This window comes from Gorilla gorilla, chromosome 9, assembly GCF_029281585.2.
Source record: "Gorilla gorilla gorilla isolate KB3781 chromosome 9, NHGRI_mGorGor1-v2.1_pri, whole genome shotgun sequence".
Taxonomy (NCBI): Eukaryota; Metazoa; Chordata; class Mammalia; order Primates; family Hominidae; genus Gorilla; species Gorilla gorilla.
In genome coordinates this window covers 112,870,148-112,897,974 of record NC_073233.2, presented here as the reverse complement: position 1 = coordinate 112,897,974, position 27,827 = coordinate 112,870,148, and the positions used below count along the sequence as shown (strand labels likewise).

General features: G+C 36.5%; 1 protein-coding gene across 1 annotated transcript; it reads left to right on the top strand.

Moving 5' to 3' along the window:
- Positions 1-395: 395 nt before the first annotated feature.
- On the top strand, positions 396-15,234 carry CASP5 (caspase 5). Its single transcript, XM_004052047.5, has 9 exons — positions 396-608; positions 2,081-2,332; positions 6,014-6,123; positions 7,257-7,430; positions 8,969-9,203; positions 10,447-10,590; positions 11,983-12,092; positions 13,633-13,735; positions 15,130-15,234. Exons 1-8 carry the CDS (start codon positions 476-478, stop codon positions 13,729-13,731), a joined length of 1,257 nt encoding a protein of 418 aa, XP_004052095.5. The 5' UTR covers positions 396-475; the 3' UTR covers positions 13,732-13,735; positions 15,130-15,234.
- Positions 15,235-27,827: the final 12,593 nt, after the last annotated feature.

Here is a 27,827-nt window from a genome sequence, read left to right as displayed (position 1 = left end):
TTCACCAAGGAAGCTAAATACAGAGAAAAGGAAAGATCCTGCAGTCTAGCAGGAATAATTTACAGTCTAGACAAGAGAATGGACTGTCCTGGGTGCACACATTTCAGGTAGATCATCCTGAGTTTGAGCAAGAGAGAGAAATCTGAATACAATGGATGACCAGGAATTTAGCATTAGGCCCAATGCTGCAGAAAGGAAAAAGACAAGCTATAAAAAACAAACTTAAGTGGCAATGAATTGTTAAACACAGCCTGGTAGGAATTTGATGGGTGAGAGAATGCTACAGGTACAAAGAAATAATGAGTATTTGTTGAAGACATGGTAAGACAGAATGTATTTTCAAGGGTGTTTCACATTACAGAGCTTTGTCTAAAGCAAGGGCAAAACTCTTTAAGCTGTGCCCAGAGTTGAAGGAGTCTTTATATTTCTGATAGAAGACAGCTGCAAAAAACAAAGGCGTAAGAATTTTGAAGCTATGCTCAAATGTATCCTTCAGAGTGGATTGGATAACTTGGTGATAAACCACATGCTAAAGAACAACGTGGCTGGACAAACATCTATCCAGACCCTAGTACCTAATACGGATCAAAAGTCGACCAGTGTAAAAAGTAAGACTGGATATTTTACAATGGATATTTCCAATTTTTTAGAATCTGTTCAATTATAAGTCCCATGCAGTGACTTTTGTGATCCCCCTATCCTCCTTCCTTTATGAAACTATCATTTTCACCAAACCTATAATTTTTCTTTCAGGGACTACCTTGTCTTTTGTGGGGTGGGATCCAGTTTCCAATCGGCTAAAAGGCTGAGTCCTTGGGTTCAGATTGTGCATGGAAATAATTAATAGTAGAGGCTTGTAGTAAGACATATTCAAACCTAAATCTAGATTCTGTTATTAATAATCTGTGTGGCTTCCTGCATGTATCTTAACCTCTCTTGCTCCCTAATCATCAGTCTCACCATCTATGAAATGGGGACAATTTCAGTACTTTCTCACAAGACTGTGGAAGGTTAGAAACATTGTGTTGGCTGGCATCAACATGCCAATAACTCCCAAGATATTAGCTGTCATCCAGAACTCTCTCCTCTGAGCTCCAGACTCATTTAGCTCTAGATGTATTTTCAACAATTCTGCTCCAGTGTTTCATTGGCTTCATTAAACTAATGATTACCTAAAAATTAAACACTTTTTCTTCTAAACAAATTTGTTCCAACTTTAACCCCTTTCCATTTTAGTAAAAGAAACTAATATATATCAAATTTCTCCCACCAGAATGCAACTGGTTACTTTACCAATGACTGGCAGTAATTAGAAGAGGGCCAGGCAAAAAAATTTATCACTTTGATATCTATATTTTCCAATAAAAATTCAAATTATGCTAAGGTGTAGTGATTAACCTGATGTCACATAAATTCACCATGCTAGAGTAGTTATGATATTATTTTCAATTTCAAATTTTGATTGAGGAAAAGATGCTAAAAAATTAGGACTCTGGATGCAGTCATTCATTTGTTCATTAAGTCATGTATTTAGCAAGCATGCTAAGTACTTTTAAGCATTTTGGGCACAAAGATGTTAATGAGCACAAAGATGTGGGTATAGGATGTGTGCTAAAAATGCAAACTCAAAGATATAGTGCTTTCCCCAAGGAAACTAAATACAGCAAAGAGGAAAGATTGTATAGTCTAGTAGTATTTACAGTCTAGACAAGAGTATGGACTGTCCTGGGAGTGTCCATTTCAGGTAAATTATCATCATCATGAGCTGTGAGCAAGAGAAAGAGAAATATGAAAACAGCAGGTGACCAGGAAGTTAGCATTATTCCCAATGCCACAGAAGGAAGAAGAAAAGCTACAAAAACAAATTTAAGAGGAAATGAATTGCTAAGCACAGTCTGGTATGAATTTGATAGGTGAGAGAATTCTGCAGTTGCAAAAAAAGATGTGTGTTATTCGCTGGAGACATGGTAAAATAGAATGTATTTTTAGAGGAGTTTCATATTACAGAGTTATGTCTTAGGTGAAGGCAGAACTCTTTCAGCTGTGCCCATAGTTAAAGGAGTCTTTCTATTTCTGACAGAAGACAACCACAAAAAAAAAACAGTTAAGATGTTGGAATACCTGGGCAAAGATGTTCTTCATGGTGTTTTTAATTATTTGGCAAAACACGATGTTCTGACACTGAAGGAAGAGGAAAAGAAAAAATATTATGATGCCAAAATTGAAGACAAAGCCCTGATCTTGGTAGACTCTGTGCGAAAGAAGCGCGTGGCTCATCAAATGTTTACCCAAACCCTTCTCAATATGGACCAAAAGATCACCAGTGTAAAACGTAAGGCTGCATCTAACACAATAAATATGTTAAATTTTCCCGAATATATTCAACTCCAAGGCCCATGCAGTGTTATCTGTGATCTACCTACACTTTCATTTCTAAACTCTCATTTTCAGTAAACATGTCATCATCCTGTTAGAGACCACCTTGTCTTTTATGGGACGGGATCAAATTTCCAATTAGCCAAAAAGCTGTGTCCTTGTGTTTAGACTGTGCACAGAAATAGTTAATAAGGGAGATTTTTTAGTAGGAGATACCTAAACCTAAACTTAGATTCTGTCACATGTGAACTATGCAGCTTCATGCAAGTTTCTTGACCTTCCATTCTCCCTAGTCATCAGTCTTACCACCTGTGAAATGTGGGCAATTCCAGCACTTTCTCACAAGACTGTCTACAGCCAGAAACATTGTAATGCCAGGCACCACATGCCAACAACTTCCAAGATACCAGCTCTCATTCAGGACTCTCTCATCTGAGCTCCAGACTCATTTAGCTCTAGCGGCATATAAAACAATTCTGCTCCAATGTTTCACTGGCATCACAAAATGAATACAGCTAAAATTAAATGCTTTGTTTTCCAGAATAAACGTGCTCCACTTTTAACCCTTTTCCGCTTCAGTAAAAAGAAGTAACATGCACCAAGTTTCTGCTACCAGAATGTAACTGGTTTCTTCACCAATTAATAAGAGTATTTAATGGAGATCCTGGCACATAGCAGATACCTAATTAATGTGTGATGAATAAACAAATGAAGTATATGCATGCAATAAAGAGTGCTTTCTTAATTATTATTTGGGCGCTACAAATTAGAATTTTCCAATTCTTACTCATTTCTGTGAGTTACAAAATTATGATCAGGGAACTACTATAAAATGTTTAAATTTCATAACATTTCAAAACTTTTGACACGGATTGAATTATCAGTATTATTAGAGCCTAAATGTTCTCAGATCCATGTTTTCCAGGGAAGGACTCAATTTGCCATAGACTTTAAACTGAAATCTTCAGCCCTGAACTACTACAGCTTACCAATAATCACATACGATCATGAACATAAAGCAACATAAATTGTTCAAACCTCACTATACAAAATAAACTCCCCTTCTCTATGGGGAAAGTTTCCCCTCAACAGAAACCACATGCTAGTATAGTTGTCCAAGATTTTAGGCAAGGATGCATTCTTATTAGTATTTAAACTGGTCTTTTGCAAGTATTTTCCTTTTCCTCAAACCTGGAATGGCATGAGGAAAAAATATCGGTTTTTAAAAATCAGAGATAATGCAACAAATAGGAATCATATTTATAGCAATACAGGCTTCAAAATAATTTTAGCAATCCCAGATATCATATATGATGAGCACTAAACTCTAAACTGAATTAGCCTATCTGATCAGCAGAGGCTGTGGCAAGAAGGAGGCAGCTGCAGATCCCTGCAGGAGGGGTCCAGTGGCTCTCTGCACTCTATCTGCATTTGTATTCTCCAGAATGATCGATCCCAGAATACTTTGAGTACACTGGCACAGCAGACCAGGAAGCTGGGTGGGCTGGGCTATTAGAAGAGGTACAGGCCTTGGCTAGGCCTTTGGATATGGTTATAATTATGAGGGTTTCCAGCAAAGCATTGGATTCTGGAGTGCAGGATAAGAAGAATCCTAGCTATTCATTTGTTATTTAACAAACTGTTACACACACACACACACACACACACACACATATATATACAGATGATCTGATTTAGTCAGGAGATAACCACCTAAGTCCCTACGTGCTGTGGGAAATTGCTTTACTGATCCTGTACCACTCCACTACTCCCTTTCTTGTTGTGTCAATGTTAAGAGATTCCTGAGCAGATTCCTGAGAGATTCCTGTTTCATTAGATAACAGATAAGACTCAAATTGAAATTTTTATCTAAACTCCTGATTTCCACATTACTTCCTGTTGCACTGCCAGGCTAATAGAAACTCTCTTTGGAAGGAGACTGCACTGTAATATTTATTATTTTGTAATAAAATAATATTTTTGTACTAATTCTACTACTGGATATAAGATAGAATTTCTGTCTAATTTCTAATTTTACTGGAAAACACCTGTTCTACACACAGACACATAAAAGTCATTAGGAGATGACTGTTAAGTTGGAAGTTCTCCAAACCTTTAAACAGGAAAACATACCCTCAGACCAGGATTATCCCAGGACCCTAGATGTCTTCACATTGGCAGACTTTTCTGAAATGAGAAGAAAAAGCATCTGTCACTGTTTAATCTATGAAAAAAGAGATGCTTAGAAGGTATGGTTTCCTTACACACTTAGAACTTATTGCATTCCCAGAACTCACGCTTTTATCATACTCTTTAGCAAGACATTTACTTTAAAATATTATTAAAAATGAAGAGAAACAAATGATTGAAATATAAAAAATACATGAAATATTAAAAAACAATATAAATTTTATACAGAACAATATTACTTTACTCATGATTCCTATGTCTTGGTTGGGTCACGTAACCAAACATAAAAGTATGCTTGTCCATTTCTTTCATGAAAAGAAATCTTGTTATTAGATCTTACTAAATTCTTCTTTGAATTTGTATACATAAATTCCTTTTTCTTTTCCAGAAGGAGGGCTCAATAATCTCCCAGTTTTTCGCACAATATCGGTCAAAAGAGATCAATATTACATTTCACAAGGGGATAGATCAGAATTACAGAAGAAAACTTATCCAAAACAGATGTATTATTTCCTCACATTATAAAATATGAGTTGGACAGTGTTGGCTGTCCAGCAGTTTAGAGACAAGATGTTCAGAGTTATGTCAGAATCTCATACAAATATTTATCCCTTTGACCTTGGACACAGTACTATTGTGTACTGTGTTGTCACTAGACAACCTTTCTTCATAAATAGGTGATTTCACAATTTGTTGAAAGATAACTGAAGCCTATTTCTTCTAGAATAATTATTAGTTCACATAAAAGTTGCTTAAAAAATACCAGGATGGTACAGGATTCAATATTCTATTAAGTGTTTGTTGTATACATGTATCTGTATGTGGTGTGAACTAGGAGGGGACTATCAATCCAAAATGGGATGTTGTCCCATCCACTTTTGTAGCCACCAGACATAACTTGTGGCTAGTGACATATGTTGAAATAATAATATTTTGAATATATTATGTTAAATAAATATATTATTACAATTATTTTTACCTTTTGTAAATGTGATATTAGAAAATTTAATATTGCACATGGAACTCACATTGTATTTCAAATAGCACTCTGACAAGTATTTATTTAGCACACTCTTGCCCAGACACAGCAGAAAGTCCAAATAAATGAATGAGTACCCTAGTGTAAAACCACTGGAAAAATCAAACTGTTTTTCTGAATATAGTATAGAAAAGCCAAATTTAACTTCAAATCATCAAGATTTTTTCTCCAGAATAATCGGAATCTATAGTTGCATCTTCTTCTTGGTGGGGTTGTGGGAGTCTGCTTTCTCTATCAGGGAATTCTCACAACACATTTCCTTAAGCTGGAAATTAGGTACAGCTATAACCCCTAAATATAAAGAGTCTTTTTCCTAGGATTTCTCTCTCTCTCTCTCTCAAAGTTCTTAGGTGATAAATTGGGTCACAGAGGCAGAAACCATAATTTATATTTTGTGATATCCCACAGCTCTTCTGCAAATCGAGGCTGGACCACCTGAGTCAGCAGAATCTACAAATATACTCAAACTTTGTCCTCGTGAAGAATTCCTGAGACTGTGTAAAAAAAATCATGATGAGGTGCTGTGCTCTCTGTATGAAATGGGGAAGAAGAGAGAAACAACTGCTTTCATTAAATGCAATGCACATTTTTAAAAATGGGGTCTTGCTCTGTTGCCCAGCCTGGAGTGCTGTGGTGTGATCATAGCTGACTGCTATCTTGAACACATGGGCTCAAGAGATTCTCCAGCCTCAGCCTCCCAAGTAGTTAGCACTACAAATGCACACTACCTTGCCAGGCTGATTTTTTTTTTTAATTTTTGTAGAGATATAGTCTCCCTATGTTGTCCAGTCTGTTCTCCAAATCGTATCTTCATGAGATCCACAGTCTTGGCCTCCCAAAGCACTGGGATTACAGGCGGGAACCACAGTGCCAGCCATAAATGCACAAATACTTAAAGCACTAAATGATGAGGGGGTGGTGACAGTGGTAACCTTTATGATAGATGCTTTCAGCAGGCAAGGGTTCATATGACTTCAAACAAATACCAGTGCTCATTCAATCCATGATAAAATGTAGCTTTCTCTTTTTTATCATTTATTGATTTTTGTGTCAATTTGGGATTTATTACAATTTCAGATATAGCCACAAAATAAAATGTTTATAACATGGCTGAGTAGTAATTGTTTGTACCCAGTTGAAAAGCCTAGACATAAAATATATTTGAAAAGTATAATTAAATCTTGAAAATCATTGTAAGTTTATGTTTTTAAAATAGTACCAAAATAATCATAATACGGAAGGCAAAGAAAATTTGCTATATTTATTTTTACTGGAGCCGATGACAACACCTCTTGGTTTATATGAAATTTGATTTGAACCTAAATATAAGAAATGTTTGAGTAGGTGGAGAAGAAAAAGGAGAAGGAAGGGGGTAGGAATTATTCTAGTTTCCTCAAGATTCTTGAGTGATCATTCCAGATATGTCCCGGTTCTTGCTCTGGGCTCTAGAGAGACAAGAAGGTTGAATAATCATTCCAGATATGTCCTGGTTCTTGCTCTGGGCTCTTGAGAGAGAGGAAGGCAGTGTCTTCTGATAGAGGTTAGGGAAGGGGGCAGCTGCATGAGGTCTTAAAAAAGCAAAATTGTGAGGCATATGGAGGTTGAAAAGAGACTCGGGTAATCAAAGTTGCTTCATGTCCATCTCCTGCAGATCTATCCAATAAAAAAGAGAGAGGACCGCAGACGCCTGGCTCTCATCATATGCAATACAAAGTTTGATCACCTGCCTGCAAGGAATGGGGCTCACTTTGACATCCTGGGGATGAAAAGGCTGCTTCAAGGCCTGGGCTACACTGTGGTTGACGAAAAGAATCTCACAGCCAGGGTAAGAACCCCTAAGCCATCTCACACTCATCCATAGGCAACACAGATTCTTCTAATAATTAGTTAGCTTTATAGAAGTTCAACAAGGTTTAACAACCTCTGGGTTCGTGTGCGTGTGTGTGTGTGTGTGTACATGCGCACATGCACTAGCAAATGAAATTATTGAACACATAAATCAGTGTCTCTTTTGAGCCTCAAATACCCTCAACTCCATAAAACTAGACAAAATATGATTGGCATGTATTTTCGCAATTGTTACTGAGTTCCAATAAGATCAGGCGATTGGGATGTAGCCCCAAGATTCCACATAAAATCACAGAGTAATGTGTTTTAGGCAGGAGGGCACTCTATTTTTATTTTTACTTTTTTTTTTTGAGACCAAGTCTCACTCTGTCGCCCAGGCTGGAGTGCAGTGGCGTGATCTTGGCTCACTGCAACATTCACCTTCCACAAGCGATACTCCTGCCCTACCAAGTAGCTGGGGCTACAGGAGCGTGCCACCACGCCCGGCTAATTTTCTCTATTTTTAACAGAGATGGGGTTTCACCTTGTTAGCCAGGATGGTCTCGGTCTCCTGACCTCGTGATCTGCCCGCCTTGGCCTCCCAAAGTGCTGGAATTACAGGCGTGAGCCACCGCACCCGGCCCAGGAGTGCACTCTTAAAACAAATATTAAATCCAAACTTTGGGGCCAAGAGCTTTTCCTGATACTGTGGATAAGTCTGTAAATGATACGAGAAGTTTCAAATTGCAAGGATCTAGGTTAGAGTTGAGGTAAAATCTCACAATATAAGCGAAACCGGACAATTTCAGATAATGAGTGTGTGTATGTGTCTATATAAGAATAACAAGAGAATCCAAAGTAAGCAAAAAGGAAACATGAGGGAGAATGTTGGATGGGGTGCGATGTTTTTGGGTTGGTCCAGAAAAGCCTCTGTGGGGAGAGAACACAGGAGTTGGACGGCACTACTGGAAGGAATGGAATGGCTCTGGGAAGATGCGAATGCAGCGCCTTCCCAGTAGGGGGCGCTACCTGTGAAAGAGCTGAGCTGAAAATGAAACTGGCACATGTGAGGCAAAAGAGAAGATCAGTGTGACTAGAGACTGAAGCAGAACAGACATAGTATAAGGATGAGTATGGTCAGGCCAGAAGATTGATTTTATTCTAAGCAACGTACGTTGGGTTTTACAAGGACAGTGGTGTGATGCGTTTATAACACATGACTCTTGTTAGGAAAGGAGAGAAAAGATTGAGATTAAAAAAAGTAATATAAGTAACATATAAAAATATACAATATATTAAGAAGACAGTGTATGGTGTGTCAGCAGGGAGAAAAAGTAGGAACCCACAGCCCCATTACAAAGTAAAAAAAAAAACAAAACAATAAAACATAAAACTGCTGTCATGACTGAGTAAGCGCTATGCGAAGCACCACGACCCGGATGTTACATATGTTTCTTGTTTCGCTCATGGTAAATCTAGGAGGTCCTATTAATTGTGATGCTTCTCTGACTGAAGTTAGACATTGCTCTTTTATAGGATATGGAGTCAGCGCTGAGGGCATTTGCTGCCAGACCAGAGCACAAGTCCTCTGACAGCACGTTCTTGGTACTCATGTCTCATGGCATCCTAGAGGGAATCTGCGGAACTGCGCATAAAAAGAAAAAACCGGATGTGCTGCTTTATGACACCATCTTCCAGATATTCAACAGCCGCAACTGCGTCAGTCTAAAGGACAAACCCAAGGTCATCATTGTCCAGGCCTGCAGAGGTGGTGAGTGCTGAGGCTGAACATCTAACAGTTATGAAGGTGTATGCAGAGGATTGTGATGTTTGGTTTATATTTAGGGGAAACAATGTTAGACCCCATCCAGTGCAAATAAAGTACATTGAATTATGAAGAAACTCTACCTAAGGGGCTGATATAATGAGAAATTGTCTCATCAGTGGAGAAATTTCTGTACAATTTTATCCACGGTGATAGTGGTGAAGGAAGTGAAGGAAGTGGTGAAGGAGATCATCAGAATCCCTAAATCAAAGTTAAACAGAAATATTCAAACTTTGAAATGGAATCATTTACATGATAGCTTGATTTGTAAATGATTTACAGACATGTTGACATTATGTGGTTTCTGAAGAATTTGCACTTGAAACTGAAGTTATTATGTGATACAAGCACCCTATTTATTCATAATTATTGAAGGGAAAATGAGTTGGGAGTTAAGGAAACTTGAGGAGATTTAAGTCAATCTTCTCGCTCCTTCTTTTTATTCCTGACTTCCAATTACCTCATGACTATTGGGATGTATATCTTGTTTTGTTTTTTTAAGAAAGCAGCAATAATTTAACTGAAAACTGGTAATGACATGATAAATTCACTATTAATTTACACATTGTTGAATGACACTAGAGACAAAGCAAAATGTGTGTGTGTGTTTGCATGTGTGTGGGTCTGTATGTATGTATGAAATTAGTTAGAAAGAACACTGAAAAATAACAAGGTGGGCAATTGTGATAGCCATGCTAAGTGAGGCACATCAGTGTATAAAAAGTTGATGTCTCTTGATCCAACCCAAATGCCCATCAATGATAGATAGACTGGACAAAGAAAATGTGATACACATATCCCATGGAATACTGTGTAGCCCTAAAAGGAATGAGATCATGTCCTTTGCAGGGACATGAATGAGCTGGAAGCTATCATCCTCAGCAAATTAACACAGGAACAGAAAACCAAACACCACTTGTTCTCACTTATAAGTGAGGGTTGAACAATGAGAATACATGGACACAGGGAGGGGAACATCACACACTGGGGCCAGTCGGGGGGTGGGTGACAAGGGGAAGGAGAGCCTTAAGACAAATACTTAATGCATGTGGGCTTAAAACCTATATGATAGGTGCAGCAAACCACAATGGTACACGCGTAACTATGTAACAAACCTACACGTTCTGCGTTTCTATTCTGGAACTTAAAGTAACATAAAAAAAAAAAAAGAAAGTTGATGTCTCTACAGAAAAACATGGGGAACTCTGGGTCAGAGACTCTCCAGCATCCTTGGCAGTCATCTCTTCACAGTCATCTGAGAACCTGGAGGCAGATTCTGTTTGCAAGATCCACGAGGAGAAGGACTTCATTGCTTTCTGTTCTTCAACACCACGTATGTGTCTTTTAGTAACAGTCAAAAATTTGGGGGTGCTGAGGCCACCTTTGAATGATTCTATGAAATCAAGATAGGCCCTATGCAACAATGAGCTGAGAGAATGGTGTGTGCTCTCTATATATTTTGCATTATCTTATGTGTGCTGTGAGAATAGATTCCTTCCCCCTCCCACACACACATTTTAAAAAACTGTACTTTTATTATAAGTGTTACACTTTACAGTCAAAGGCATACCAAATATTAAAGCAATACAATACAAGGAACCCCATTCGCCACACACCATGTAAACATAAATGATGGATTCTGTTTTTTTAATAAATCCATTTAACATTTTGAATAGAAGTTTTACGGATCCCAGTTCTGGCTGTCTTTCGAAATGATCAACTTCAAGCCCTCTTCTACATATATCCCACTTGATCCTACAAAGAGCAATGTTATTAAGTGTCCAGATAAAAATGTGAATGCACTTTAAAAAAAGTAAGAAATGTTAGGGTGGAGCTAATTAGGTCTAATTACAGGAAACAGTCGTTTGTATTTCACCTCTAGGTAATCATCCTAAAGGGCTTTATATTTTACTCTTTCCAAGTTGTAAATTTTCAAGTCTTATTTTTAAACCACTTTATGGAGGCATAGCTGACATATGAAAACTGTACATATTTAATGTATGCAACTCAGTAAGTTTGGAGATTAGTACACACCCCTAAAATCATCACCCAAATCTATGCTGTAAACATCTCTCCTCCAAAAGATTCCTCCAGCTCTCTATTTATTATTATCATCATTCTGCAAGGGTGTGATAAGGATAATTTACATAAGATCTACTCTCTGCAAATTTTTAAGTATATAAGACAGTATTATTTACTAATGGCACCATATTATACAGTATTTTTCTATATTTTAATCTTCTATAACTGAAACTTTGGATGTGTTCATCTATTTTGTTTGTTATATGGTGAAAGACATCATGGTGCAATCTGTAAACAATCTTGGAGCCCGACAGTAGTTTTTTGTTGCTTCCTCACTGAATCTAAAAGTTTATTCATCCTTCTGAGCTTCTATTCTTTCCTTTGTAAAGTGAAACAATTCCAGTTATTTCTCAAGTCCCCTTTTCTAAGCAAAGTGAATGAACATGAGGTCCATAATAAAAAGTTAGTTCCAAGAATCAAAATACAATCACTATGCAATCTCTTGCAATGCTTACAAGCTGTCTTTTTTGTTCAACCTTTGCCAGCTTTTCTGTTTCCTCTGTGTGAAACCTAAGTAAATGTTAGGTTATAAGGGATTTCCATAAATCTATCAAGTAAATTCCCAAGCTATGCAAAAACAAAAATATAAACAAAAACATAGTGAAAGTCGTAGCCCAAGGCATACCAGGCTGTATCATCATAGATAACGTGTCCTGGAGAGACCGCACAAGGGGCTCCATCTTCATTACGGAACTCATCACATGCTTCCAGAAATATTCTTGCTGCTGCCACCTAATGGAAATATTTCGGAAGGTAAGCTTCCATTTCCTTTTCTAGTCATTTATTTATTTGCTCAGAAAGAATTTATCATTATTCACTAATCGAATAAAAATGACACACTTTTTCAGGCAAGCAAAAGTAGTATGGCACCTGATTTCTGTCATTCGGGTGTTTAAAATCTGCTTTAGAGAAAGAAAATGTTAATATATCCCAGAAGAAGAGCAAAGTAAAACAAAATAATATCAGCTATAAGCTTCCTATTTTGGGTTATAACTTATTAAAATTCAGATAATAGAAAATATTTTGAAATAATTTTTATTAATTTACTAAATGAATAAAAACTGGATGGAGGTGAGGGGCTTCATCCTGATGACAAAGGGGTAAATGAGGCTTGCATGGCTTAAGACTATCTAGGACTCACACTTTTGTGAGAGATATGGATACTGGAAATATGGGTTAACAAAAAAATGTGCAATTACAGATTGTGGTAGAATTCATAAAGGCATGTAACAGGGAATAAAAAAGAAATCACTCTTTCCATGGGAAAGGGCAGAAGGGAAGGTTTGCTACTCCTTGCCCAACTTGGGACATTCCTTATTCCCCATCCTTCCTACTTTATTTTCTCCACAGTTCTTACCTCCTCCCATTAAGTATATATTAATAGTTTATTTATGTGTCTGTTTTTTACCTGTATTTACTCACTAATATGCAAACTTCAGGATGGCAGGGATTTGCTCAGCACCTCAATATGCCTGACATATAGCAGACATTCAATTAATATATATTGAATAAATAGATGCATAAATGAATAGATAAATGTTCCTTCTCTTTTTAAGGGAAAATAGGATTGGTATTAACACAGGAAAGTGTGGTTGTTTCTAAATCAAAAATTATAGAGAACAGTAAAACTCTTGTGGGAAAAGGAAGATATACCACTGGTGTTTAGAGAAGATTGTACCATAAATTGAGATGGGGTTTCTGTGAATAGAGAACTGGGAAGTTAAATCCTTTTGGATGATTAGGAATTAGACATTGTACTTTTGAGGGTATTCCTGGGAAAAGAACTAGAAATATTGGATTTACGATAAGCAGGATCTCATTGATCAGTCCATGCATAAGATTTCAGAGGTCAGCATGGTGGTGTGGGCATGAAAGTTGTTCAGTGTTCAGGCCTTAAAGCAAGATTCTGGGATTTAATTCTCCTTAAATTGAAGAATCAGCGTTGGTGAGGGTTGAAAGTACTAAGTCTTCCATATCCAGTTCTCATGAGCATATCCCAAAGGATATTTAATTGATTTCCACATCCGTAGGTCAAAAATGGAAAATAGAGAAAATGGAGGTTGAAAAGCCTTGACTAGGCATGCAGTGTTTATTTTGATGTAAAGTGTACAGTATGACATGGGGTGTCAATTCTAAGAGGTAGAGTAGCAGTGTTAAGGAGTTGGAATATCCATGGGCTTGGTCCTATCAACCCTGGAAGCTCTCTTCATTCAGGCATTTCCTGGTTCATGGTGTAAGATGCATTCTGAGAATCCAAAATCCCTCATATCTCATCTACTGTTTTTTCTTTTAGGTACAGAAATCATTTGAAGTTCCACAGGCTAAAGCCCAGATGCCCACCATAGAACGAGCAACCTTGACAAGAGATTTCTACCTCTTTCCTGGCAATTGAAAACGTAAGTATTGAGAGTTGTTGGAGGGTGAAATAAATGAAAGAGCTATATATCGGTGGTGAAGTTCAATGACCAAAGACAGCTGACTGCTTATATGGTCAAGTTAGTGTTCTTTATTGATGTAGTCTGGTGAGTATTTATTTGCTCTTTTTTATTCTACTTATATGCATTTAGTTTCCCTCAACTATATAATCAATCAAGGGGTAAGGAAAATTGCAGCAAAATGTAATACACAATGAAAGTCCTAGGTTAGTAATTATTAAAATAATAATGTACAAATATTACCATTATTAATTATATTCATTTATCTCTCATACACTCCCTCTCTTTGTCTCTCTCTCTGTTTCTCTCCCACCTGCCACACTTAGTTACCAAACATTGCATCAGACCTTGAACAAAACAGAGTAAACATAGGAGCTATCTATGGGGAAAGCAGGGCTTTGGTCCTCTGAGTGCACATATCACATTACTGTTGTTGACTTTCTCCTTAGTTCAGCTAAAGATGGGGTCCTTGTCACACGACCATGAGAAATTAGACTCACAGACAATCTGAAAGGTGAGGAGGGCAGGGTTTATTGTGTGAAAAGGAAAAAAATGGGAAACGGACCCTTCACAGAGCCAGAGTCCTGCTAATGCCCTTCCTGCCTCGCAGATTGAATACCAGGTACCACCCAGGAAGAGGAGGGGCCAGGCTTCTCCCTGCTGCAAATGGCATGAACTTCCCAAGGCTCCACCCCAGTGCGCATTCTTCCCAGTGCACAGGCTGGTGGGAGGTTCTGCCAGGGAGCCCTTTTTACTTGGCTGTCTCATTACTGACATTCAGCCACAGTTATGGGACTGTAGAAAATACATGCTCAACTATAGGTAATTTATTCAGGAAAACCTTCCTTGAAATAATGAAATTGGAATAAAGAACGCACAGAGTTGGAGAGTGAATCATGTGGTTCTTATGCAGGAGAGGTGTTCCAGCACAGAATACAAGTGCAAATGCCCTGGGGCAGAAATATGCTGAACATGTTTAAAAAGAACTACAGTGAGATAGTGTGACCAAAAGAGAATGCAAGTGAGGGAAATGACAGAGACAAATTAGGAGAAACAGTGAGGAGCCTCATCACAATGTGCTTGAACATCACATGGTAAATCTTTAAAAAAATATTATCTGAGTAGATAGGAAACCCTTCCAGTGCTTTGGAAAAGAGAAGTGACATAATTTAACTTAGGTTTTACAAAGACATTCCTGAGTACTTTTCGCTAAATAGACACAGAGGTCACAGATGGAAGTCGAGGGAAATGGCAAAAGCATATGGCAGAAGATGGAAAAAGAATCATAATGAAGGATGGGATGAAGGCAGTGAGGGGTAACCATCTTGACCTTCTGTCCTTTCTCTCTTCTGCAGGAAACCACAGGCAGCCCAGCCCTCCTCTGTCAACATCAAAGAGCACACTTACCAGTATAGCTTGCATAGTCAACATTTGGTATTTCAATAAAAGTAAAGACTGTATCTTTTTAGATTGTATGAACTGTATCTTTTTAGATTCTCTAATAGACAATATAATTTCAATGAAAATGGTGGACGAGTGAAAATGAAGTGGAAGAAACTAACTAGATTTTTGAGTTTTACGGCTCATGTAACATCTATACTTGGCTGATGAAGACGACTGGCTGTGACTTACCGCCAACAATAGAATGAAAGAAGATGGTGTTAAAAGTATAAGATACCACCTCATACCCATTAGAATGACTCCCATCAAAACATACAAACAAACAGAAAATAACAGGTGTTTGCAGGGATGTAGAATAATCGGAACCCTGTGCTCTGTTGGTGACAATGTCAAATGGCACCACTGTGGAAAACAGTATGGAAGTTCCTCACAAAATTAAAGCTAGAATTATCATAGGATCCAGAAACTCCACCTTTGGGTACATTCCTAAAATAATTGAAAGCAGGGTCTCAAAGATACACTTATACACCCATGTTCATGGCAACGTTGTTCATGATATCTAAAATGTGGAAGCAACAAAAGTATCCATGGACTGAAAAATGGATAAGTAAAATATCGTATATAGATATAATAAAATATAATTTAGCATAGAAAGGAGGGAAGTTCTGACATATGCTAAAATATAGAGGAACTTTGAGGACATTATGCCAGGTAAAATAAGCCATTCACACACACAAAAATACAATATGATCACACTTATATGAGGTACCTAGATTATCAGATTCACAGAGACAGAAGGTAGAATGGTGATTGCCAGGTGCTAGGGCAGGAGAAAATGAAGAGTCATTTAATGGTTATAAAGTTTCAGATTTACAAGACAGAAAGAATTCTGGAGGTACATGGGTGATTCTTGTGCAAAATTATGAATGTATTTAATACTATTTGGCTGTACACTTAAAATTGTTAAGCTTGTAATTTTGTTATGGCATTTTACTATGATAAAAATTGCAAAAATATAAGGATATAATTGAAAGTGAGAAGGTATGAGGGCAACATTAATCAACTTACATAGAGAAAATTTAACTACTGAGCAACATTGATGAAAGAAGAAATTAGGGTTAAATATATTATTTATTGTTTCACAATTAATCAATAAAAAGTTTGAACATCATGACATCATCAAATATTAGGTAGAATAGACCAGATATGTGGCTATGTAAGTGAGCTGCATCTCATTTTTCATACCAGGCAGTCAATGGCATTGTTTATGTTCTATATTTCAGGAAACACAGAGGTATAATAGTCATTATTGAGAATTCCAAATGTTACTGCCAAACAAAACAAAACAAAAATAATTGAAGGAAATTACATCTAGTATGTGGGACTAAAGGTGGGGAGAGTTGTACTGGGAAATATGATTTTTATTGTATTCTTTTCTGTACTATGGACTGTCTCATGAATGTATTACTTTGACAGAACATTTAAAATTATATTGAATTGACACTTTTAATAATTTATAGATTTCTAAAAATCAGGTAGTATTGAATTTTAATGTGTTGAATTTTTAAAGGGTTTGTCCTATGTTGTGAAGCAAAAATTAAACAAATGGAGCAAATTGTTGATAATATATGATACTGGTGCTATAAGGAAAAAAGGTATAGGTAAATATGTGTCTGCCAGTTATTTATTTATGGGTATCAAAACACCCAAAACCTCAGTAGTTTAACACAATAAGCATTTGCTATTGTTCACAAGGTTACCAGTTAGCTAGGTAGGTCTTGACTCTGCTGAGATTATCCATGTGTCTGAGATCACCTGTGCATTGGGTAGGCATCTTTACCGAAAGGCTGGGATCTCTCATATGTTTGGAAAGCACATGGCCGGTCTAGAATGACCTTGGCTGGCTGGGGCAGCTGGGCTCTTTTCCACATGATATGTCTTATTAGCCAGCAATGTGGCTCAGGCTCGTCCTCATTTAGGTTCAGGTGTCCACGAGGAAGAAGAGCACCAGGCTTTGTAAAGCCTGAGCTGGGAATTGCACGAGATCCTTCTACTGCATTATGTTGGCCAAAACCAAGTCAAAAGACTAGTACAGGGTTGAAGCAAAGGTCAAGGATACTAGGAAGCCAATGATTAAGGAAATCAATAAAATCGGTAATATATTAAGTGTTTTACAAAAGCATAGAAAAAATTCAGAAAGATGCAAGCTAAACATATAATTGGGGTTACCTTGTGTCAAATTAAAGAGTGTGGATAATCCTTTTCCACTTTACAAACTTTTCTATTGTTTAATTTTAGTGGCAAACCTATATTTATTATTCAAAAATGATTTAAGTATCAGTCTTTTGTATATTTAACAAACAAAAAAACCCAAGTGAGTGTGATAGATAAACAATACCCCAACTGACACATGAACAGAATTGGAGAGAGAAGAAAAGAGATCACTTATGTGACTTTTTGAAATAGTGAAGGGAGTATCACTGGCAGCCTTAAGTCAGCCTCTGTCCCCTCACCTTCCAAATTTATACTTCCAGGGTTGTGCAGGCATCAGTGGAGTGAGAACTCCCAGCAATTTAGAGACTAGTGGTGGTACAATGAAAAATAGGAGTTTAATTTGAGTTATTAACGGTGTTAAAAATTGACAGGAAAACAGAACACAGAGACTTATGTTTGCATGTAAGTGTGCATGCCTTCATTGTGATAAATTTGTTATATCAAAAAGAGAATTTTATAAGGGGGAGGAAAAATCACGCACCAAAACTGAGAGTGCAAAACGATAAGACAAATTTGGGAATTGAAAAAATTGTATGGTTGCAATGTAAAAGTTGAAGTATGGTTTGAAAGGATTAGATGTACTGATGAAATATATAGGAGTAATTATTTGTCCTGGGGGACAGTGTAAATTATTTTAGAATATTATTAAACAGGGGCGTTATTTATAGTCAGATTTATAATTAAGAAAGATGGCTTGCAGAATGGACAGCAGGTTGAATGGCATACAGGAAGCCAAAATTGCCTGTGTTACAATTCTTTGCCAAGACTGTTAAAACTAAGGTTGGATAGAATTAGAATTCGTAACTAGGAATCAAAGTAAAAATGAATTGGGTTCAAATAATATTTGAGTTTTTTCTGTTAGTCTTTCATTTCCAAACGACTTCTCTTTCCCTCCATTCATATATGTAGCTATCTTCCATTGGAGATAATAATAATCAGTAATGTCACCCAAAGAGAAAAGAAGAATTTGACTTAAAAGGGGAAAATTAGACATAAAATATATTTAAAAAATACTCTCTTATCTGCCTTGAAGGGCAGGCATTTTCTGAAATAAAGACAAGAATTTAGTGAAACTATTTTCCTTTACTCAGAAGGATCCACCCCGTTCCTTGTTTCCCTAACATCCAGTGAAAGAAGTAAATAGTGTTGACATATACTCACATTAGCAAGTATTTACACATATTTTGAAAGTTTTAAAGACATGGTCCCTGTTATCTTTTGCCTTGTAATCTTTTGATCCATAATCTCACCATCATTTTTAGTTGGAGAATATGTATAACAACAGAGAAAAGTATGAGATGCTTTTTAACTTTTAATTTTGGTGTTATCACAAATAATGAATGCACTTATGAGATACATGGGATATACTGATACAGGCATTCAATGTATAATAATCACATCATGAAAAAATAGAATATTTATACCCTCAAGCATTTATCCTTTGTGTTATAATCAAATTATCCCCTTTTAGTTATTTTTTAATGCGCAATTAAATTATTTTGACTATAGTCACCTGCTGTGCTGTCAATTACTAGGTCTTATTCATTCATTCTAATAAATTTTGTACCTATTAACCATTCCCACCTCCTCCTGCAACCCTCCACTACCCTTCCAGCTTCTGGTAATCAACTTTCTACTCTCTATACTCATAAGTTCAATTGTTTTTATTTTTAGATTCCACAAATACATGAAAACATGTGATGTTTGTCTTTCTGTGGCTGGCTTGTTTTGCTTAATGCAATGATCTCCCATTCCATCCATGTTGTTGCAAATGACAGAATCTCAGTCTTTCTTATGGCTGAATAGTACTGCATTGTGTATATGTACCATATTTTTTTTTATCCATTCATCTGTTGATGGACACTTAGACTGCTTCCAAATCTTAGCTGATGTAAACAGTGCTGCAAAAAAATATGGGAATGCAGATGTCTCTTCAACATACTGATTTTCTTTCTTCTGGCTACATACCCCGAAGTGGAATTGCTGGATTATATGGTAGCTTTATCTTTAGTTTTTTTTGAGAAGGCTCCAAACTGTTCTTCATAGTGGTTGTACTAATTTACATTCCCAACAGTGTATGAGGGTTTCCTTTTCTCTGCATCCTCACCAGCACTGGTTATTGCCTATCATTTGGATAAAAGTCATTTTAACTGGGGTGAGATGATATATCATTGGAGTTTTGATTTGCATTTCTCTGATAATCAATGGTGCTGAATATCTTTTCATAAGCCTGTTTGTTGTTTTTATGTTTTCTTTTGAGAAATATCTATCCAAATCTTCTACCCATTTTTATTTTTTTCTTTTACCCATTTTTAAATCAGATCATTAGATTTTTTTCTTATAGAGTTGTTTCAGCTCCTTATAAATTTTGGTTATTAATCCCTTTTCATTTGGAGAGTTTGCAAATATTTTCTCCCATGCTGTTGGTTGTCTTTCACCTTGATTATTTTCTTTATTCCACAGATGCTTTTTAACATGATATGATTCTATTTGTCCATTTTTGCTTTTGTTTCTTGTGCTTGTGGGGTATTACTAAAAAAATTTTTGCCCACACCAATGTTCTAATAGTTTCCCTAATGTTTTATTTTAGTAGTTTCATAATTTGAGGTCTTAGATTTAAATCTTTCATCAGTTTTGATTTTGTTTTTCTATGTGGCAAGAGATAAGGTTATAGTTTCATTCTTCTGCAAATGGATATCCTGTTTTCCCAGCGCCATTTATTGAAAAGGCTATCTTTTCCCCAGGGTATATTCTTGACACCTTTGTCAAAAATGAGCTCACTGTAGGTGTGTACATTTGTTTCTGTGTTCTCTATTTTGTTCCATTGGTCTATGCATCTGTTTTTATGCCAGTACCATGATGTTTTAATTATTATAGTTCTGTAGTATAATTTGAAATTATGTAATGTGATTCCTCTAGTTTTGTTCCTTTTGCTCAGTATAGCTTTGGCTATTCTGGGTCTTTTGCAGTTCAATATAAATTTTAGACTTATTTCATCTATTTCTGTAAAGAATGTTGTTGGGCATTCTTTTTATTGGACAGAGATGGCATTTGGACAGAGATGGCATTCAGTCTGTAGGTTGCTTTGGGTAGTTTGTACATTTTAACAATATTAGATCTTTCCATTCATGAGCATGAAATATTTTATTTTTTGTGTCCTCTTCAATTTCTTTCATCAGTGTATTATAGTTTTCATTGTAGAGGTCTTTCCTTTGTTTGGTGAAGTTAAATCCTAGGCATTTATTTACGGCTGCTATAAATGGGATTACTTTTTAAATTTCTTTTTTGAATTGTTTAGTGTTGGCATGTAGAAATGCTACAGATTTTTGTATATTGATTTTATCTCCTGTAACTTTACCAAATTTGTTTATCTAATAGTTTTCTGGTGGAGTCTTTATGATTTCCAAATAAGAAGAAAATATGATCTGCAAACAAAGATAATTTGACTTCTTTCTTTTTAATTTAAATGCCTTTTATTTTATTACTCCTGCCATTTTGTTATTTGTTATCTGCTTGTTTTATGATCTTATCTTCCTTTTTTTCCTTTTTTCCTGTCTTGCTTTTAGCAAAGGTGATTTTCTCTTGTAGTATGATTCAATTTTTTGCTTTTTACTTTGTGTGTATCCATTGTATGGATGCCATGAGGGCTGCAAATACTATTTTATAACTCATTATTTTAAACTGATAACAGCTAAATACTGATTGCATAAACAAACAACCATGGAAAAAGAAAACTAATAAAAACTGTATACTTTAGTTGCATCATCTCAATTTTTAACTTTTTGTTGTTTCTCTTGATGTCTTTGTGTACTGTCTGCATCTTGAAAAGTAGTTGTAGTTATTGTTTTTGATTGGTGTAGTCTTTCTAATTAAGAGATGTTTACACATCACAATTACAGTGTTATAATATTCTGTGTTTTTCTGTGCTCTTACTATTACCAGTGAGTTTTGTATCTTCAGATGATTCTTTCTTGCTCATTTAAGTCCTTTTTTTCAGATTGAAGAACTTGGTTTAGCATTTCTTGTAGAACATGTCTGGCATTGATAAAAGCCCCCATCTTTTTTTTGTTTGTCTGGGAAAGTTTTTATTCATCTTTTTTGCTTGAAGGACATTTTCATTGCATGTGCTTTTTTAGGGTCAAAGTTTTTTCCTTTGGCATTTTAATTATGTCACGCCACTCTCTTCTGGCCTGTAAGGTTTCCACTGAAAAGTCTGCTGCTAGATATATTGGAGTATATTATTTGTTTCTTTCTCTCGCTGCTTTTAGAAATCTGTCTTTATCTTTGACCTTCGGAAGTTTGATTATCAGATGTCTTGAGGTAGTCTTCTTTGGGTTAAATCTGCTTGGTGTTCTATAACTTTCTTGTACTTGAAGGTTGATATTTTTCTCTAGGCTTGGGAAGTTTTCTGATATTACTCCTTTGAAATAAACTTTCTATCCCTATCTCTTTCTCTACTTCATCTTTAATGCCAATAACTTTTAGATTTATCCCTTTGAGCCTCTTTTCTAGATCTTGTAGTCATGCTTTATTGTTTTTTTTCCTTCCTACGTTTCCTGTGGCTGTATGCTTCCAAATAAACTGTCTTCAAGCTCATTAATTCTTTATTCTGCTTGATCAATTCTACTATTAAGGGACTCTGACGCATTCTTTAGTATATCAATTATATTGTTCAACTCCAGAGTTTCTGCTTGATTCATTCTAATTATTTCAATCTCTTTGTTGAATTTGCCTGATAGAATTCTGAGTTCCTTCACTGTGTTATCTTGAATTTCTTTGAGTTTCATTAAAACAGCTATTTTGAATTCTCTGGATGTTACAGACATAGAATTTTGGAAGAATTCTCTAGATTATCAGATGGGCGCTTGTTCTTTTTCCTTATTTTGTCTCAAACAAAAGAAAGAGTCTCTCTTTCTGTGCTGAGCCATCTGGAACTGGGGTGGAGAGACACAAGCACCCCTGTCACCACCACCACTATTTCAGACCTGAAGCCAGCACAGCACTGGGTCTCTCCCAAGATGCTCTGTAATCACTAACTGGCTATAACCTCTGTTCACTCAAGGCCCTAGGGCTCTATGATCAGCAGGTGGCAAAGCCAGACAGGTTTGTGTTCTTCCATTCCATGTGGTGAGCTTCCCCAGGTTCTCTACAGGCCCAGAAATGCTATTTGGGAGCCAGGAATCGGAGTAAAAAATCTTAGTAATTTGCCTGTTGTTCTATTCTACTGTAGTTAAGCTGGCATTTAAACCACAATACAAAGTCCTTCCTGCTTTTCCCTTCCCTTCCCACAGGCAGAGGAGACTTTCCCTGTGGCCACCAGCACCACAGGACCATGGGGCATTCTACCAGGCCACCACTGATGTTCACTTAAAGCCTCAGGGCTCATCTGTCAGTTTGTGATTAATGCTACCAGGCCTCAGACTCACCCTTCAGGGCAGTGGGCTCCCCTGTGGCCCATGACAGGTCCAGAAATGCTATCCAAGAGCCTAGACCTTGACTCAGAGACCCTAAGACCTTGATTATTGCTCTACCCCACTGTGGCCAAGCTGGTACCTAAAGTGCAGGGCAAAGTCCCCTTTAGTTTCTCCCCTGCTTTCATCAAACTGTAGGAGTCTTTCAGCATAGTCACCACAGCTGGGAATGTGTTGGATCACAGCTGAATTCAGGACATCTTGGAGCCCAAGGCGCATTGCATACTACCTGAGTATTGATTATTAAGGACACAAAGACTCTTTAGTCAGCAGGTGACAAATTCTGCCAGGACTGGGTCCTTCCCTTTATGTCACTGGGTTCCCGATTGGCTAGGGTGTGTCTAGAAATGTCATCTGAGAGCCAGGGCCTGGGATGGGTATCTCACATCTTTACCTGGTGCCCTGTCCTACTATGGGTGAGCTAATATCCAAGGTGCAATACAAAGTCTTCTTTACTCTTCTCTCTCCTTTTCTTAAGCAGAAAAAAGAAATCACTTTCATTGCTGTGAGCTGTGCAGCCTGGGGTTTGCCGGGAGGTGAGACAAACACCCCCTTAGCCACCTGGCTAGTAACTTTCCAGGTTAATGACTCTGAGCCCAGCCCAGCACAAGGAGTTCCCTAGTAATTGTAGTTCTTGAATCCTAGACTGCCTTTCAAGTCTACCAAGGACCCCAGAGCACTTTGGCTAGCAGTGACGAGGCTTGCTGAGCAACTCAAGTTTCAACCACTGGGATAGATGATTCCTCTCTGGCTAGGGCTGGTTCAAATGCTCCCACCATGCACAGGCACTGGCTGAGCCTATCACAGCTTTGTTCTCAACTATGACATGCAACACTGAGTTCAATGTAATGTCCCTCAGATGCTGTACTCTCCCTCCTCCAACACACAGACTCTCCATACTGCTGCATGGCCTCTGCCAGGGGATAGGGGAAGATTGGTGTCTACCATTCAAGACTGTCTCTCTGACCCACTTCAATGCCTCTTTCAGCAATAAGAAGTTAAAAGCAGGTACTGTGATTGCTCACTGAGTTTGGGAAACCACCTTTGAAATGATCTATACAGGAAATTTCAAAGTAAAAAGAATATGCACTTATTAACTAGGAAAAACATTATTTTGCTCCAATTTTTGACACATATTTCATCCACTGACATTGCAAGTCCCTGGAAGTAATTCTGGAGTAATATTTAAACTTGGTTCTGTATCATCATCATTGTTATTCTTATCATATATGAGATTATCCTAGTAAGTCTGAAAACAGTGGAAATTATTCTGAAATTTAAATATGAAGTCAATAAATATGATAGTGCAAAGGTATGAAATGTTATATTAATAACAAGTCTGAAGCCTAAGAGACTTGGCAAACTGAAGGAACATAAGCACACATTCGAGGAAAGTCTATGTCTAGACATACACTGAAATAAGAAAAAAGAGTCACAGAGGCAGGGGTGACAGTACCCATTCCTCTTCACTTTGTGGGAGAGAGCCTTAGCCAAATGACAACAAAGCATTTAGTGATGGTGAAAGTATGCAAAGGGTTGTGTAATCAATGGACTTTGATACTTTCATCCATAAGCAGAAGTATTTCCTTTAGGTTGGAGTTATTAGCTTGATGATATTACAAATTGATTTATCTCATTCCCCCTCATTTGATTCTATGTCCACTTAGCATTCTTCTGATTGTACTTTTGGCCAGGTTGCTGAAAGAAAATACTCTTACTATATTAATGCAAATATTCTATTTCTTATAAAAGTTATATTTCTCAAAACTAAATTAATATTTTGGACTTACATAATGGTTTCTTAAGCATGTTAAAATCTCCACTGATAATGGGCATACCTTACATTATGGACTATAGTATATTCATTACTAACAAGCAATATCTCCAAAAAGACAGTCTACCAACCTTCTTTTAGGTAGAGATGAACACACATTGGCCTAAGAAGATAAAATTTTCTCTTTCTTTTGTGTTTTGTTTTGTATAGTTATTTAATTCTTACATTCTTAATTATCATTATCATCAGTAGAAAATACAAGGGTTAAGGATAGCAAGAGCTAGTATTTGTTAGTTCTACTATTTCATTCCATTTGGACAGCTGGAACAAAATGCCATAAACTGAGTAGCTTATAAATGATTGAAATTTATTTCTCACAGTTCTAGAGGCTGGGAAGTCCAGGATCAAGGCATTGGAAGATCTAGATCTGGTGAGGGCCCACTTTCTAATTTCTGTATGGCATCTTATAACTTTGTCCTCACATGGTAGTAGTAAAGAGCTACCTCTCTGGGGTCTCTTTTATAAAAGCACTTATTCTAGTTATGAAGGCTCTGCTCTCATAACCTAATCACCTCCCAAAGGCCCCACCTCCAAATGCCATAATCTTGGGGGTTAGGATTTTAACCATATGAATTTTAGAGGGAAAATAAAGATTCAGAAAATAGCACATAGCATCTACTGTAAAGCCTACTTCACATGAAAAGGTAAAGAAATGCTGTGCCAAAAAGCATAGGTTTTCATTTCTTAGACACATTGATGAAAATTCCAGCTTGGCTACTTTCCAATTGTGTGATTTCAGAGGTTATTCTACAGCCTGAAGTCTGATTTTCTTCTGTAAAACGGGAGAAATAAAGGTACTCATCTCATGGGCCTGCCTCTTGGAATGTGGTAGGATTGTACCCATCTCCTTTCAAGGTTGCTGTAGCTACATAACTTACTTTCACTAATGCCACATAAGCAGAGGTAGTATGTGAGCTTCCATTTGAGATAATGGGTTGGAAACCAGAACACCATTTGTTATTTACCATTTCTCTGCCATGGTAAAGCCATGTGTCAAAATGGGTCTTCCATTATTCCAGTTCTCTAAAAAGTACAATGATCAGAGCTACCTGTTGACTACATTAGGCAGAAAGTTAATAGTAAACCTGGTGATATTTGCAGCCTATATATTTTGATTGATATCCTACTGATAAATAGAACTCAAAGCAAAATTGTCTGATTCTTTTTCTTAAAAAAGTGCTTTTTTACCCTCTATATTGTGTCCATTATTAAAAACAATAATTTATTTAAGGCATTGTGCTGAACATCTGCTATACAAATTGAGAAAAATCTCTAGTACATGCTTTCATGGTGCTTTTGAACTTCAGAAAAAAATTGCATGTCAGAAGTATCTACCCTATATGAAAGAATATAAAGCATCCTTTTATTAAATGGCTTAATCAATATTTGCTAAAGGAGATCAAATGGAGGGAAATATTTGGATTCAATTCATTACAGAAATCTTCAGGATGTAGAGGATTAGTAAATTGTTCTGAGTAACATGTTTTACATCTTCCATAGCAACTTCTTTCAGTTGAAATGACCAATTTATTAATCCAAGCAGAGGCTTGAAATATTCTTAACTGATTAGGCTTGTCGTCTCAGCTTCTGCAGTTGCTATGACAGAAACCTACCAGACCTAAAGGAGGAGAATTATGGAAAAGACGCACTGAGATGACCCGCAAGGGAAGTAAGAGGTTCCTGCAGCTGAATTGTATACCCACAGGTGCAAAATGAGCTTAGTGAAATTTGTCGCTGAAATTTTGAGATCATTTGTTATATGGCAGTCTTGTGGCAATAACAGACTGATACATTATGAGATGTAATTTTTGAGGCTTCTAAATCTGTGAGAGAATTATAGTTCATTTTGATGTAGAATTTATGGGTCAATAACAGTATGTTGAATTTTTCCTTGGCACTGAACAAGGCTGAGACAGATATTTCTGGAGTGTAAGACACAAATATTGGTTTCTGCCAAAGACTCTGATTAGTCTTACATATAGTTTAACTTGTTTGGGATATTAAGTATCCTATAAATAGGTTTGTATTTTTGCACTTTAAGGCCATACACTTTTTATAAAGAACAAAACCCTAAATGGAAGTGTGGAGCATGGCATACTTACAAAGTTTTCATGATGGGATTAGTTCCCACAAAATCATTTTATAAGTGTCGAATGCAATTATGGGAAAAAATGATGCAAAAATTAAAACAAGATAAGCAAAATTATGTATTTTGTATCATTTGGCTTTTTTTCTGATTTGGCTCAGAATAACTTTGATAAAAACAAATATTTTTAGTTAAATTTTGTGCACTATAGGGGAAATATGGAAAAATTAAATATGTTTAAATTTATGTAAGTGCTTTTTAAAAAGAGTACAGTGGCACATACTCTTTTTAAATTCAATACAATAAGTGCAATAAATATTGAATATTTCAAACAATAAAGGTGTGAAATAAACCAAGTAATGGTCACATGTTTGGGGACACATACAAAATGCATCTTATATGTGCCATTTGCTCACTAATAGATTTCTTACGGAAACTAGTACTCTTATCTGTGTTATATACTTCCTTGAAAGGCATAAAGAGTAGAATTTATGTTTTAGCTACCCAAATATTTTCAAAAGGTGACTGTCCTTTATTTATGTAAAAAAGAAATGAAGTAATATAATTTCTGTGTTTATAGTTTGAGTACTCCTTTTATTCCTTAGAACTATTCTAGTCAATTACTAATAACAGTATTTTCGAGGCTACTTAAACCACTTTAACATCAAAGACTTGTTGGGTGTCTAGTATTAGTCTAAGTTCTTTGACCCTTCACAAGAACCATGAGACTATATAGAACTCTATAAAAACCGAGTTCCTGTTTCATACATAAAATTTTCTACTGTACCTGTCTCCTTGCATATCTAATTGGTAGCTCAAATTTAAGGAATTTAAAATGAAATTTCTAATTTCTCATTACTTTTTCTTTCTCTGAGTCCTTCCAAAACAAGCTTATTAAGCCCATTCTTTCCCAGTTTGATGATGGCATCACTATCTGCTTAGTTGCTTGAAGAAAACTAAACAAAATAATTACATACACAGCAAAAC

What these genes read in the sequence shown, in the direction of transcription:
- CASP5 (XM_004052047.5), top strand. Translation starts at nt 476, where the DNA reads ATGCTCAAATGTATCCTTCAGAGTGGATTGGATAACTTGGTGATAAAC. An exon ending in AAAAGAATCTCACAGCCAGG is followed by an intron (nt 7,431 to 8,968) that starts GTAAGAACCCCT and finishes GCTCTTTTATAG; the next exon opens with GATATGGAGTCAGCGCTGAG. An exon ending in TGTCCAGGCCTGCAGAGGTG is followed by an intron (nt 9,204 to 10,446) that starts GTGAGTGCTGAG and finishes ATGTCTCTACAG; the next exon opens with AAAAACATGGGGAACTCTGG.